Source organism: Komagataella phaffii, chromosome 2 (genome assembly GCF_000027005.1).
Source record: "Komagataella phaffii GS115 chromosome 2, complete sequence".
Taxonomy (NCBI): Eukaryota; Fungi; Ascomycota; class Pichiomycetes; order Pichiales; family Pichiaceae; genus Komagataella; species Komagataella phaffii.
The window spans coordinates 2,169,835-2,183,806 of record NC_012964.1 but is presented as its reverse complement, the minus strand read 5'-3'; the positions used below and the strand labels follow the sequence as shown (position 1 = coordinate 2,183,806).

The following is a 13,972-nucleotide window of genomic DNA, read 5'->3' as shown; positions in this document are numbered from 1 at the left end:
GGTATATGGAAATGTGTGAGCTAAATATTCGTGTGTTTGCTGTAAATAAGCGTGGGGAGGTGATATGGCACGGAACACGAAAGGTAACTATCCGCGGGCGGCTCATGCTAGGCGGATTTCTGGAAGGAAACGGCAATCTGTGGTAGAAGGAAGGTTTTGGGAAAGCAATTCGCTACATTAGTGAAGCTTTTGGTTAATAATCAAACTTTGCCCAGAGAGTTCGTGGGCCAGAGGGAGTTCGCTATTCCTTCTAGCTGTTACTGCGGAAATCGACAAAAAACAGTTTGTTTGAGTACTTTTTCAGTTTCTTCCTAGCCCTTGCTAAACACTCGTACGTCACTATGAATGTTTCAACATCCACGGTGGGAGCTCGTCGTAGGAGAGCAAAGCAGCAGGTAGACGATGAGGAGAACGCTACATTATTAAGGCTAGGGCCAGAGTTTGCCTTGAAACAGTATGATCATGATGGTAATGAACATGACTTAATAGCTCTTAGTTTATCAGAATCAAGGTTGTTAATTAGGGAAGCTCTGAAAGCTAGATCACGGGCACGTAATGGCGGAGTTGATATTGAGTCCAGCAATGGGGAAATCGACGATGACGAGCTTGCAAAAGTGACTTCAGGTGCTGTAGCCAACGGAGTAGTGAAGAAAACATTAGACTATCTGAACACGTTTGCAAGATTCAAAGATGAAGAGACTTGTACTGCCGTTGATCAGCTATTGCATAATTCTTCAGATTGCTCTGTGTTACATCCTTTTGAAATTGCCCAATTAAGTTCTCTGGGGTGTGAAGATGTTGACGAAGCTATAACATTAATTCCAAGTTTGGCTGCGAAAAAAGAGGTAAACTTACAAAGGATTTTAGATGAACTGAACAGGTTAGAAGATCCCTATAAATAAAAGTAGACCCTGTACTATATACTATGTATGATCATTTTTCTATTGGAGGAATGTTTTACCTCCATATTTCCACCATTTGCTAAGACAACTATGTGGAACTAAATCGATGGATTCATTCCGCTTGCAAATGCATCTATTGCACTTGTATGACCAATATGACTGGGGACATGTGCTGAATGGAAGATGGTAATAACCAATATTCTCAAAATGGTGTATCTGTCTCTTATCTAACAAAATGCCAACTGCTATCGAATGCACTGGGGCATCTCCCCATCTTTCATAATAAAATCCTCCAGCCTGATCCAGAAACTGGAAAAAAGCCTCGTACTTTTCACTTCTAAAAAAGTTCAAATCTCCAATTTCAAAATTAGACCAAAAATGGCACAGATTATAAGTCTGTTCAGTTAATGCAACTAAGCCTAAAGGGCCAACAACTTCCTTGTCAGTTAAAAATTCGTAGGAGTTGTTTGGGTGGATGTACTCTGGATGATTTTCTATGAATTTTTCAACGGTCTGCCATAACGTTGGAATGGTGTTTTCATACTCGTAAAGTGAAATGACAAACCCATACTTTTTATCGTGAAGTCTCATATATCTGAATGGATCCTCTTCTAAATCACAAAAGTACTCCACTCCGGGTTCCACTCTAAAATAATAATCATATTGGTCGAGTATCTTTTGTTTGTAAAAGAATCCTGAATTGAAACGGCACATATTTCGATAAGATGGACTTCCACCGTAGATGATATCATCCTTCTCAGATTGGATTAAATTCTGTTCGAACCTCGTTTCGTTTATAAAAGAAGGTCTATTCCAATCTGTGCTAGAAATTAACGCATATTGAGTTTTCCCCGAGGCCATCAAAGTTGTTTCCTGTATGAACTGTTTCTCAAAGGGCACATCATTCAAGAATGTCCAAGTATACTGATACCTACCATTGAACCTATCTTCGAGTGATCTCATTGATTGCAGTACTTCTTCTAGTTCCCAATTTCGGCATAACATCAGCAAAGTAGCATTTTCTTTAACAAATTTTGGGTTCGGTTCTCTGTTAGGCTTTATAAGGTGCTCATCCACGGGTATATAAGAATTGGTAGATAACTTTAGTGCGTTAAAATTAATTGGCAAGGTCTTCGACACTCTGTCGTCCATGAATCCTCTTAAACTTTGGTAGTCTTTATACCATATAGCTGCCAGTATTATGAAACATGCTAACCAGACAACTTTCATAAGTAGTCGCCATCGATAGGTGCAACGAAATAACTTAGCGTGATAAGCCTTGGACAATCTAATATATGATTACATAATACATGGTTTCTGAGTTCTATATTTCATCATTTTCTCTCACTGGTAAGGGAATGCTTTCAGACGTCCTCACGTGAAGTGATTTGATTCCGTCAGCAGCTAGCAAGCCTCCGATTGGTTTGCGCTTAATATCGGTCAAGAAAGACAGTATGTCTGATACATTTTCAGCGAGTTTTTTTGGATCCTTGTCAGTGTCTCCAACAACTACACTGATGAAATGAGATTTGTTTGAAGGGATGAAAAAAGTGTTCTTAACGATTGAAATGACCTGTTTCTTGACATATATAGGATCGCATCGTTTGTCTTCTGGTGGCTCCCCCTCGGTTCTTGAATAATCGATTTTCTTGGAAGGTTTGGCCATTTGAATCATGAAGGGAATCTTCTCCTTCGAGCTATAAAATTTGGACCCTAGTGTTCTTCTGAGAAAGGGATAAATCCTATAGTCGGCTAGAATAAGATCGTATTCGTGGTATAATTTCTTCATTTCCTGTGGTTTGCCTGATAGGGATTTGAGCTTGTGATAGGAAATTATTCTTGCGAACGTATCCTCTGTAGGTGCTCCCTTTTCTTTAAGCGCATGGACATATGGCTCAGAAGAGTCTTTTGTGATCAACAGGATTGATTTTTCAGTACTCTTTTCTAGTCGATTCCTGACAGGGACTATTCTTGGAGTATTGTCATTTTCTGGTAAAGTCTGGTCTTCTTCCAGGCCAATAACCAGATTAATATTGAGTTTTGAATCTTTGGTTTTCTTGGTGTGGGCTATCAGTGCAGCTATTGACTTCTGAGTCTGTTTAATATCGGAAGCTGATAACTCAAAGCTCATCGGTGGTTGATCTTGAGACGCCTGATATTGTATCAAGTTGAGCTAAACTTTTTTTTCTCTGTTATGATTACATCAGCAGACGCGATGGGCCTGTCAATTCAAGATGGTTTTAGTGGTTATCAGTTACTATTAGCTTATGTGGTTTGATAAACCCATTAGTCTCATTCAAAGCTTTTCAATTCTGCAATGGATCATTCCATTTGGACACCTAAATGAGTGTAAGCTGAGAAGTGACCCAAAGGTTGTTCTGTGGCATGGATTGGGGGATTTTTACAATTCCCCATCTATTTCAAAAGTAGAAGAACAGATCACTAGTCTGTACCCCAATGCCTTTATCCATTCCATCCGTATCTCTGAAGACAGTGCAAGTGACCAGAGATCTTCTTTTGTTGGTAACCTGAACGATCAGTTGAAATTGGTCCATGAACAGTTGCTGGAAATACCGGAATTGGACCAAGGATTCGTTGCAATTGGGTTCTCCCAGGGAGGATTGTTTCTGCGAAGTTTAGTGGAGACGGCATCGGATTTGAATGTTACTACTTTGATTACATTTGGTTCCCCTCACAATGGAATTTACGATTTGCCCACCTGTGAGGAAAATGATTGGCTATGTAAACGAAAGAATCAGGTTTTGAAGAGTAGAATTTGGTCTCCTTCAGTGCAAGAAAGTGTTGTGCCGGCACAATACTTTAGAGATCCTAGTCATTGGGATGACTACATTGCTCATTCGGGATTCATTAGGGATATCAATAACGAACTAAAGGTGAACTATACATATATTGAGAACATGAAAAAGCTTGAACGCTTAGTATTGGTCAAATTTGATCAGGACGATACTTTAGTGCCAAAAGAAAGTGCATGGTTTCTAGATTTCAGTAAGGAAGGTGAATTGATCGGCTTTACTGACACAGCTTCCTACTCTCAAAACTTGATCGGATTAAAAGATCTCTACGAAAACAGTAGAATTGACTTTCTTGAAATCAATGATAGGCACATGGCAATCTCTGATGAGTTCTTCCGGGATATTCTGGAAAAATATTTATAGATAATCATAATCATAACTGAAAAGTACAATTTCCACGATTGAGTTTATCAAATTTTTCCAGCTCACCCAAAATTCTTTCACAAAAAGGATATCAGATATTCTTTTGTAGAAGAATTAATATATATATTATACACTACTGTATTGCGATGGACACTTTTCTAATATTGCCGAATGGCCTACTTATAATTGAATTTGATGAAACAATTGAGGTCTGATTTTTATTATACGACATCTGACATCTCAGATCTCACGTCAAGTACATGAACCTCTGATAATTACTTTTGAATATAATCGTGACACATTAAATCATGTCCACAGATCCCCATGTTGAGCAGCAAGAATTGCTATCTGATGATTATAGCGGTGATGATGCAATAAAAGAGGTGGCCAGTGATGATTCAATCAGCATTTTAACCGATAACGAAACTAAATTGGGGCACAACATTGATGCTGGTACAGGATCAGGAACGGCAAACGGATCATTGGAAGACGTCAATGATTCAATGGTGAATATGGACGTAGAAAAAGAAGGGAAGGAATTGAAAGACGATGTGGAGTCTAATTCGGTAGAAAGGGTCCAGCCACATGTCAAAACCGCAGAGATTGAGTTAATTGACCTGGGCTCGGATTACTCTTCACAGCCGGGGTACCAGGAGGAATTGGAATATGAGGAAGATGATGGAGAGGAAAAAGAAAGAGAAGAAGAGAGAGAAGAAGAAAGAGAAGAAGCAGCAGGAGAAGAAGTAGAAGGAGAAATAGAAAAAGGAAAAGAAGAAAATCCGAACTCTTCAACTGCAAACGAGTCATCATACCAAGTGCCTATTCCGGTATACATCCAACTCCCCTCCAATGATACGTTTAAACTTGTACCATTTGCACTAGAGGAGGATGAGGACTATTCAGATTTAGCTGTAATGTTCTCAGATATTACTATTTTGAACCAACCTTTCAATAAATTTTTCAGTCACTTACGCAGTTTTTGCAACTCAAATAGTTTGGATTATTCACCAGAGAAACAGTACTGTTTGGAAATGATCGAGCTTGATATTAAAATTCTTGAGGATGATGTTCACACCAAAGATGTGACTCCAAGAGATTTTATTGAACTTTTAAGTAGGCTGAAGGAAAATACTGACAAAACAGCCTACAATATGATCTTGATAAAGGTTACTTTAGTTCCAACTTTGCTTAGTGTGTATGAGCATTTGAAGGACATGGCAGACAGTGGTAAACGTAAAGGGCTTGAAAATGTCGGGCTGCTGGCAGCTCCGAGCAATGTAACAGAAGTTGAAGAGGGAGACTATCTGGAGTATGAATCAGAGCTTGAACCAGATGAGCCAACTACCCAGGGAAAAACGACGGACGCGGATATTGGTCAGCAATCACGGCCACTCGAGGTGGCATCAGATACGGAGTTTGAGGTAGAAGAAGTTGAGACGGAAGATGTGGAGACAGATCACAAACGATCCATCACACCACTTCCTGATCATTCAACTAAAAGAATTCATAGTTAGGAAAGTAAGAGAACAGTCAATCAATTACATGTATTAATATATGTTACCCGTCAAAATCTAAGCTTCAGTCAACTGGGCTGGCTCTTCCTTGGCCTTCTCAATGGCTTCATCTGGCTCGGACAAGATCAACTCAATGTGACATGGAGAAGAGTTGTAAGCGTTAATTCTACCATGGGCTCTGAAAGTTCTTCTTCTCAACTTTGGAGCTTGGTTAACTTGGATGTGGGAGATGATCAAACTGTCAATGTCCAAACCCTTGCTCTAAATATATGTTAGTAATCAAAAACTGAAAAAAAATCCTTTAAGACTTTAAAAGACCAAAAAAACATGGAACAGAGGACAAGTGAACCCAAGAAAGATATTGCCATAATATCTCAACCTAGAAACATCTGTCTTGATCTCTTCATGGTTTTTTTTCCAGAAGACTTTTTGTGAAAAAAAATACATACCTCAGCGTTGGATTCAGCGTTCTTCAATAAGTCTTGGATAAACTTGACAGACTTAGCAGGCCATCTAGCCTTGTCAGTACCGAACTCCTTACCTTGTCCAGTTCTTCCGATGGAAGAGTTGAAACGACGGAAAGGAATGGCTCTCTTGTGGTCAAGGACTTGGTCCAAGTACTGTTGAGCCTTCTTCAGGTTCCATCCGTTGACGGCTTGAGCGGTCTCTCTGGTGTTCTTGAAAGAAACACGCAGGTAAGAGCCACGAGCAGAGGCAGAACGATCTGGGTTAGCTGGGACAGCACTGTAACGAGTCATTAAGGATGATGTAGAAGAAGAAAACAGAAGAGTGAAAAAAGTTGTTGATGAGATCGCGATAGATAGGTTGTCTAAGAACCCTAGAATGGATCACGTGCTAAAATAGTTGATGTAAAGATGTAAATGTTATTCATGATGTCTAGTAGGAGAGAGAGCTGTTACGAAGTATTTTATAGACTCTTGAGTTAGTGGCGACTCTTAATAGGTTTCTAATTCTGGGAATTTGAGTTTCTTCTACTAAATATTCACTACTCTCCATATTTAGTGAATTTCCTCAATATATGTTCCGCAGATTGTATTACATAATCTTTTATCTATTAGCTACCGCATCCCCTTAACGCTCTCCAAGGTTTTCCTCGCGGAATTTCTAGGAGGCTCTCTACCAAGTAACAGGCCATCACCAATGCGCGCAAGGCTTAATCATACCTCCACCAGTCAAAGATAACAAGGTAATCAATTCAACCGGCAATGAACTATTTCAGGTTGATTCTATTTATTGCTTCGGTTTGTGCCATAGACATATCTAATAAACACTTGAGACCCTATGATTTGAACAAAATTGCTGGCCTTCACGAAGTGACCACTGAATTGGAAACGCCGCCATCAATCACCAAGTCAGTCTGGTATCTCAACATATATGATTCTCAAGATAAAGATGGAAAGGATAAGATGGACGTGGAGAATTGCCCCGATGATTCCCAGATATGTGGTATCACAGAGGTGCTACTCAATGGTAAGGAGCCAGTAGTCTCTGAAGTGGTTGCATTCTCTAGAAACCTCAAACCCTCAATTGAAACCAATGATAACAATGTTACTGTACAATTAACAGGCGCTTATTGGGGAAAACAGTCTATCGCTGCTGACATCGTTTTTGAGTGTAGTAAAGACGGAGATTATGACAAAGACCTTTTAGAATTAGTTGGCTGGAACCGTCAACAATTGGAGTTACGAATAAAGTCCAAAGCTGCATGTAGGTCTGATAACAAAGGTAGAAAAGACGACAAAAACAAGGACAAGGATAAGGACGGAAAACATGACTCTGATTCTGACGGGTCTTGGGGATGGTTTACATGGTTTTTTATACTCGGAGTGATCGGCTTTGCTGCGTACATAATTGGCACTGCATGGTTGAATGTCAGCAACCGGGGATCTTCTAATGAGGCTTTCAGTGAGTTTGTCGATGCCGTTGTTGAAGTCGTATCAAGGATCCCTGGATTCTTGAGAGAGTTGGCAGGTAAAATCTTTGGAAGCTCAAATAGAGGTGGATATAGTGCAGTTTAGATTGACCTAATTAGGAGGAGGGTTTTCCCACATACTTATTAATTGCCTGTACTGTATTTTCCAATGTAGTTTGTAAGTATGTTTCTTTGGTCTTTAGAGCCTTCACGGCATCATTGATGGAAGTTGTTTCGTTCTTCAAACTGGATGAATAATCTTGAACCGATGTCTTGAGAAATATCTTTCCAACAGATTCCCAAACGTGATCTTGTTTAGAATTGGAGACCTCAGAGTTTGCCAATTTTAGTATGCGAAGATTGGTCTCGTTTCTTTGAAGTTGAATACGAGTCATTGCCAATTCCGATTGGGATTTTTGTATTTGCTGGTTCATTTCCACCAGAACCTATCTGTTAGTACATAGTAATAAGCAGGAACCAAAGTGCAACATACTTTCTGTAGAGCTTCTGGAGGAGCTGACATGATCAAAGGTGGTTAAGCGAGTAGGTTACGGTACATGAAATATAATCACATTTAACAGTTCGATGTTCGCGCTAGTATACAATTGTTTATTTAGCATGGGGGTTGGGATAGTTGCCTCAAAGGTCTAGTACTGCAAGCTGAACCCACACAGGCTTCTAATTAGTCTTCCCAATGCTTAACGTCCTCGGTCTTGTTGAAGTACTCTGGAATACATTCAGCTGACCGTTCCCCCTTCAAGATCAGATATACCGTAATGAGTAAGGGGTAGCTGTTTAAGTCTCCCTTGCTTGACAGAAATTCATACACTTCCGCAGCAGTAATAATTCCTTGGGCAGACTGACCATTCAGAAGCTCTGCTTCTACCTGCTCAGCAGGCTTTCCTGTGGCAGCTATTTCTCTTCCAACCTTAAAATTGCGGCCTCCTGCACAGGAAGTGATAAGATCGGCAGCACCAGCACTTTCACAGGTTAGAGTGTAACTCTTAGCACCAGGGAAATACGTGTGTCCGAAATGAATCATTTCACGAAGTCCCAGTCTAATGATGGCACCTTTAGCATTATCTCCCCAATTAAGCCCATCCACAAATCCAACAGCTAGAGCAATGACGTTCTTCAGAGCTCCACCCAAGGATGCACCAGCGATATCCTCAATAACTTGCACATGAAAATAAGCAGGTCTGTGGAACAAATGTTTGATCGTGAAAGGTGTCACATCGTCATACTTGCCACGATAATCCTTTGGCTTAACGTAGGCAATCGTGGTTTCAGACCAGCATTCTCTAGCTATCTCAGGTGCAAGATTAGCTCCTGACAACACTCCGCAATGAATGTTCAATTCGTTCTCAATTTGTGTGCTCAAAAGTTGACATGAGTTCTTCTCTACATTGAGGCCCTTTAGACATGAAATGGCTCTGGCGGTCGGTTTAATTTTACCCTTCAATTGCTGTAGGATTCGGCTTAAAAATTGGTGAGGAACGTTGAACACCAGAATATCTGCAGGGCTTGCAACAGCCAACAAGTCTGGGGTGGCATGCAAATTCTTGGGTAATTTTACCCCAGGAAGGTACTTAACATTCTCATGCTCCTCGTTGATAATATCCGTCAACTTGCGGCCTTCAATGTCTTCTTCGTAGACCCACATATTGACATCTCTAACGAATTCTTCTGGTCTTTCATTGGTGTTCTCGGCAATAATTTTTGCAACAGTAGTCCCCCAATTTCCGGAGCCAATAACCGCCACACGGAAAGGCTCAGCTCTCGAGAATTCGGACTGTTTCTTCTCAACAATGTTACTCATGGTTCTAATACAATGTCTTGATCTGAAAAAATGTACTGGCAGCGCTCTCACTGTGCTGGTTAAGTACATTTACTAGAAGGAACTTTGGAGTCCGTCTCGCTGGGTTGGAGACGGAGAAGTAGCCTTTAGTGCGAGCGCGCGCTAGGGTGGCAGCCGAAAAATAAAAAATTGAAAGGCAAAAATAAATTAAATAAATAAAATAATCACAACACTTCTAGGCCTCAATGAACCACTCATTGCCTTCGGCGGGCACTTGAGCCGCCAAAAGAATAGGATCAGCCATCATGGTTCTGATACGTTCTGTGGTCAATGGACTTCTGAAGGGTAGGCCATTGCACCCTTCCTCGATGCCTTGACTCCTTCTAGCAGTTGCTATAGCATCACGTAGTGCGAAATGAACGCTGAATCCCAAGAACAGAGGCGGTTCACCTATGCCTTTGGATCTCCATATTGTGTCTAGATGCTTGAACTCGCGGTCTTTGAGAATAGAAACGTGGAATTTTTGAGGCAAATCTCTAAATCCAGGCACTTTGTAAGCGCCAGGCCCGGTTGTAAAGAGGCGCCCATTGTTACGCAGCCAGAGACTTTGCTCCATTGTGCAAAGTCCGACTCCCTGCATATATGCGCCCGTTATTTGATATGTGTCGATTGCATGGTTTATCGGCCTCCCAAGGTCCATTTTAATATGGGAGCTTAGGCATGACCAATCTCCAGTCAAAGTATCGACTTCGACTACACTGATTGCTGAGCCCTGTGTATAGTAGAAAAATGCAGGCTTGGGGTTTGGATCCCCGAACACATATCCAATCTTTGGAGTTTTGTAGAATCCAGTTGCAGAGAGAGAAATTCGGTCAAGATAAGCTGTTCGAATAATATCCTCCCATGTGGCCGAGTCTCCTAGCTTTTCTTTCACAGGAGATAGCCTTTCATTGAGTTTGTCACAAGCATTCTTCACTGCCATACCATTCAAATCGGAGGCTGCAGATGCTGCAGTTGCCGACGTATTGGGAACACTTTGGGTGGAAGTTTCACTTATAAAACATTTGTCTAAAGGAACACCCAACTCTTTGGCGGCAATCATTGTCATTTTGGTATTAAGACCTTGGCCAATTTCAACACCACCATGAGATACCAGCACCGACCCATCCTGATAAATGTGAAGTAGTGCTCCTCCTTGGTTCAGAAATAATACTCCAAATGAGACTCCAAACATAGTGGGGATATGAGAAATACCCCTTTTGATCCATTTGGATTTACTGTTGAATTCCTTCACCTCCTCTACGAGTTGATCAAACTTCGCTTCTTTTTTGTTTTGAAGCACAAGTTCAGGAACAGTGAAATCCTCATCTATAGGTTGTTTGTATCCAGTTGTCTGCCCAACTTTGAAATAATTGAGATCCCGAATAACGTCTGGATTTACCCGCAACTCTTCACTGACTCTTGTTACCATTGACTCAGCCAAAAACATTCCTTGCGGGGCCCCAAATCCCCTAAAAGCAGTATTTGAAGCAGTGTTGGTCATGACTGGTATTCCTTCGATAACGACATTTGGAATAAAGTAGCAATTTAAGGAATGAAACACGGCTCGATCAACAACTCCCCTTGTCAAATCCATACTCCAGCCAGCGTTTGCATACAGGGTAGCCTCTACTGCAGTGAATTTGTAGTCCTTATTGACACCGATTTTGTACTTCATCAGGAAGGGATGTCTTTGGCCTGAAGTCATCATATCCTCTCCTCTGGACAATATCATTCGTACAGGACTTTTGAATTTCTTGGCTGCCAGGGCACAAACTGAAGAATAGGAGACAGGACTCAACTCTTTACCACCAAACCCTCCGCCTAGTCTTTTGACTCTGGCTACAATTCGATTAATAGGGACGCCTGTGATGTGAGCTGCATATTCCTGTGTTTCTGTTGGATTCTGCGAAGACGAGTAAACTTTCATTTCCCCATCTTCCTCAGGTACCACCAAGCACCCTTGTGGCTCAAAGTAGAAGTGCTCTTGAGCTCCCATTCGAACCTGACCTTCAAACACATAATCAGACTCTTCGAAAGCAGCTTTAGTGTCTCCCTTTTCATATTTACGGGAATCAGGGAAAAATGACTTCTGTTCAACACCATCTTCGACACTGATAATATTCGGAAGATCTTCGTATTCAACTTTGACCTTTCTAGCTGCTTCAGCAGCACGTTCCCTATCACGAGCCAAGATCACAGCAATAGTCTGTCCAACGTAGAACACTTCTCCATCCGCAAAGAATGGCTGCTTACCGAATGGCAAAGGACCATAAAGGTTAGCATGTTTCGATGGCACGTCATTGATATCCACATATCCCATAACACCTTCGACTTCCAACGCTTCATCGTAGTTGACAGATAATATCTTAGCATGGGGTCGGGCAGAAGTGATATTCACAGCAAAAAGTTCGTTGTGATGAGGTGGGATATCGTCAACATAAACAGCTTCTCCACTAGCTTGCTTTAAACCAGATAAATGTGGCACTGGTTTTCCAACAATGGAGCCTTCTTCAAATGGAGTAGTTAGATCCCTTGTACCACGGGGAAAATTTCTGGTAACCTCTTGATTTGAGTCTACATCGCAAAGGCTAGACGCTGGTTTCATTAATGCATCCAGATCGGTTGGTTGAAATTCTCTCAACATTGTTTGCCACAATTTGAAGAAAAATGAAAATGTCAAGGTTCTTCGATACGTAGCCATTCCTCCAGGAACACTATACGGTAATGGATAGTCCTTATCAAGAGCCTCAATGGCACCTTGCAGGAAGGATTCTTCAAAAATACTCTTACCTTGAATAAATGATTCAGTATTCTTGCTAGTAGTAGTCATAGGCGCCATACCTCCGTAAGCAAGTGTTGAGTCCACTACATTTCCCAAGTCATCGAGTTGAACTCTTAAACAAGCGGAAACTATGGCAATGTCATCATCTTTTCTTTTGCTTTGTTTAAAGGAGGAAATATATTCATTATCTTTAGTTTCTGGGATGAATATTTTAGTGATTACGCTCTCTGGATCCAGCTTGTGTTGCCTATAACCTGTGAAAAAATTATCAGAGAGGTCAAATGACTCCACTGTAATCTTGTCAGAACAAGCATCAAGCTTTTCCGTGGTCACAATAGATCTAGCTCCAACTAACACGGGATTCAAATCCGCAATTGGAGAGGCAGTGAAAATATTGCCCGCAGGTGTTCCTGCATTTCTAATCTGTCTCCCGGCAAAATATTTCAACTGTTTGTTGATGCAACCGTAGACCATTCCTCTTGAACCGAGCTTCTTGCTTAAATTTCCACAAACATGTTCTAAATCGGAAAGGGATATGTTTCCTCCAACGGTCAACCCAAAACCATCCTGATACTCCCAGCCTTTGAGCTCTTTAATATCATTGGCAAATATGTTTACTTTGTAGTCAGCAGCTTTCATTTTCACTTCGACTTGAACCTCTGACGCACCAGCTACAATCTTGGACTTTGGGTATATGGCTTTGACCTGCAATAGCTGAGCTTTTGTTGTAGGCTTGAACCAGACTTTGTATTCATTACCATAAAATTTTGGTTGTACTGGCATCTGCTGCAGCCTTTGAGGAAATGCCAAATCTCTTTTTGGATCATAGGATTTCAAAGAGAGCCCGTCCGGGGAGAAGAGTTCAGTCATGTCGATCTCCATGTCTGGGTTAGAATTCGATTCGGTTTCACCGTCCTTGTTTGCTTTATTCCTGCAACAGTCAGCACCCTTCGAACATACAAAGCTGGCATCCTTTGGATACTGTTTGATTTTGTTGTAATGCTCACTGTCATAGGCAAAACTATTCAGGCCATCGAGGATGGGTATCAGACCGGTACAGCGACACAAATTTCCATCTAGAGCTTCGCTAACTTCCTCCATGGAAACTGTGCCATTTTTGCTTCGCAATAAAGCATACATGCTCATAATAATTCCAGGTGTACAGAATCCACACTGCGATCCGTGAAATTTAGCCATCCGCTCTTGAACTGGATGAGGATCATTTGTTGATCCTATCCCCTCTACAGTTATCAGATGCTTGCCATCGACTGAAATAAGCGGTACGATACAGGAGTTGACTGCTTGATACCTGATGGTCGACTTTTCCTGGTCGAATTCAGCGACGGTCACTGTACATGCACCACAGCCGCCCTCTGAACAGCATAGTTTCGTTCCAGTAAGATTCGCTTGAGTTCTAATGAAATCAAGCAATGTTCCCTCAGGATTGGGGTTCTTCACGACCATCAAACGGCCATTAAGGTAAAACTTAAGCGTATTACTAAAAGCAATATGAGAGAGATATGGGTGGACGACGGTTATATCTTGTGGGGTAGTGTCCATAGTCCACAATTTGGACTTCTGGTGATCCATCGACGAGTCCGAAGACGACGGTGTTAACTTTCCATACACTGTTGTTGTCATCCTTTGCTAGTGAAGAATTCTAGTGGGAAAAAAAAACAACTTTGTATCATTATCATATCTAGCACTGGATGGACTACTACAGCAACTGATAGCAGATATTGGAGCGCGGGGCGATCCGCGGTAGCGAACAAAACGGTCTCAGATTCTAGATCCGCTCAGATAAGCGTCGGCAGGGGCGATAGGT

The 13,972-nt window shown here is 41.4% G+C and overlaps 10 protein-coding genes across 10 annotated transcripts; 4 read left to right on the top strand and 6 right to left on the bottom strand.

Moving 5' to 3' along the window:
* Positions 1–341: 341 nt before the first annotated feature.
* PAS_chr2-2_0104 (RNA polymerase II subunit B32) lies at positions 342–902 on the top strand (the record flags this gene model as incomplete). Its single annotated transcript, XM_002492058.1, has 1 exon — positions 342–902. One exon carries the CDS (start codon positions 342–344, stop codon positions 900–902), a length of 561 nt encoding a protein of 186 aa, XP_002492103.1.
* Positions 903–941: 39 nt separating this feature from the next.
* PAS_chr2-2_0105 (Mannosyltransferase involved in N-linked protein glycosylation) lies at positions 942–2,132 on the bottom strand (the record flags this gene model as incomplete). The annotated part of the gene is made up of 1 exon (XM_002492057.1): positions 942–2,132. The coding sequence occupies one exon, from the start codon at positions 2,130–2,132 to the stop codon at positions 942–944; it is 1,191 nt and encodes a 396-aa protein (XP_002492102.1).
* A 94-nt stretch (positions 2,133–2,226) lies between these two features.
* PAS_chr2-2_0106 (putative U3 snoRNP protein) lies at positions 2,227–3,033 on the bottom strand (the record flags this gene model as incomplete). The annotated part of the gene is made up of 1 exon (XM_002492056.1): positions 2,227–3,033. The coding sequence occupies one exon, from the start codon at positions 3,031–3,033 to the stop codon at positions 2,227–2,229; it is 807 nt and encodes a 268-aa protein (XP_002492101.1).
* A 136-nt stretch (positions 3,034–3,169) lies between these two features.
* PAS_chr2-2_0107 (Hypothetical protein) lies at positions 3,170–4,078 on the top strand (the record flags this gene model as incomplete). The annotated part of the gene is made up of 1 exon (XM_002492055.1): positions 3,170–4,078. The coding sequence occupies one exon, from the start codon at positions 3,170–3,172 to the stop codon at positions 4,076–4,078; it is 909 nt and encodes a 302-aa protein (XP_002492100.1).
* Positions 4,079–4,386: 308 nt separating this feature from the next.
* Positions 4,387–5,592, top strand: PAS_chr2-2_0108 (Hypothetical protein; the record flags this gene model as incomplete). Its single annotated transcript, XM_002492054.1, has 1 exon — positions 4,387–5,592. The coding sequence occupies one exon, from the start codon at positions 4,387–4,389 to the stop codon at positions 5,590–5,592; it is 1,206 nt and encodes a 401-aa protein (XP_002492099.1).
* A 57-nt stretch (positions 5,593–5,649) lies between these two features.
* PAS_chr2-2_0109 (60S ribosomal protein L17) lies at positions 5,650–6,350 on the bottom strand (the record flags this gene model as incomplete). Its single annotated transcript, XM_002492053.1, has 2 exons — positions 5,650–5,853; positions 6,042–6,350. 2 exons carry the CDS (start codon positions 6,348–6,350, stop codon positions 5,650–5,652), a joined length of 513 nt encoding a protein of 170 aa, XP_002492098.1.
* Positions 6,351–6,818: 468 nt separating this feature from the next.
* PAS_chr2-2_0110 (Type I membrane protein involved in autophagy and the cytoplasm-to-vacuole targeting (Cvt) pathway) lies at positions 6,819–7,631 on the top strand (the record flags this gene model as incomplete). The annotated part of the gene is made up of 1 exon (XM_002492052.1): positions 6,819–7,631. One exon carries the CDS (start codon positions 6,819–6,821, stop codon positions 7,629–7,631), a length of 813 nt encoding a protein of 270 aa, XP_002492097.1.
* Positions 7,632–7,641: 10 nt separating this feature from the next.
* PAS_chr2-2_0461 (uncharacterized protein) lies at positions 7,642–7,959 on the bottom strand (the record flags this gene model as incomplete). Its single annotated transcript, XM_002492051.1, has 1 exon — positions 7,642–7,959. The coding sequence occupies one exon, from the start codon at positions 7,957–7,959 to the stop codon at positions 7,642–7,644; it is 318 nt and encodes a 105-aa protein (XP_002492096.1).
* A 248-nt stretch (positions 7,960–8,207) lies between these two features.
* PAS_chr2-2_0111 (NAD-dependent glycerol-3-phosphate dehydrogenase, key enzyme of glycerol synthesis) lies at positions 8,208–9,413 on the bottom strand (the record flags this gene model as incomplete). Its single annotated transcript, XM_002492050.1, has 1 exon — positions 8,208–9,413. The coding sequence occupies one exon, from the start codon at positions 9,411–9,413 to the stop codon at positions 8,208–8,210; it is 1,206 nt and encodes a 401-aa protein (XP_002492095.1).
* Positions 9,414–9,558: 145 nt separating this feature from the next.
* PAS_chr2-2_0112 (Hypothetical protein) lies at positions 9,559–13,788 on the bottom strand (the record flags this gene model as incomplete). The annotated part of the gene is made up of 1 exon (XM_002492049.1): positions 9,559–13,788. One exon carries the CDS (start codon positions 13,786–13,788, stop codon positions 9,559–9,561), a length of 4,230 nt encoding a protein of 1,409 aa, XP_002492094.1.
* Between the last annotated feature and the right edge of the window lie 184 nt (positions 13,789–13,972).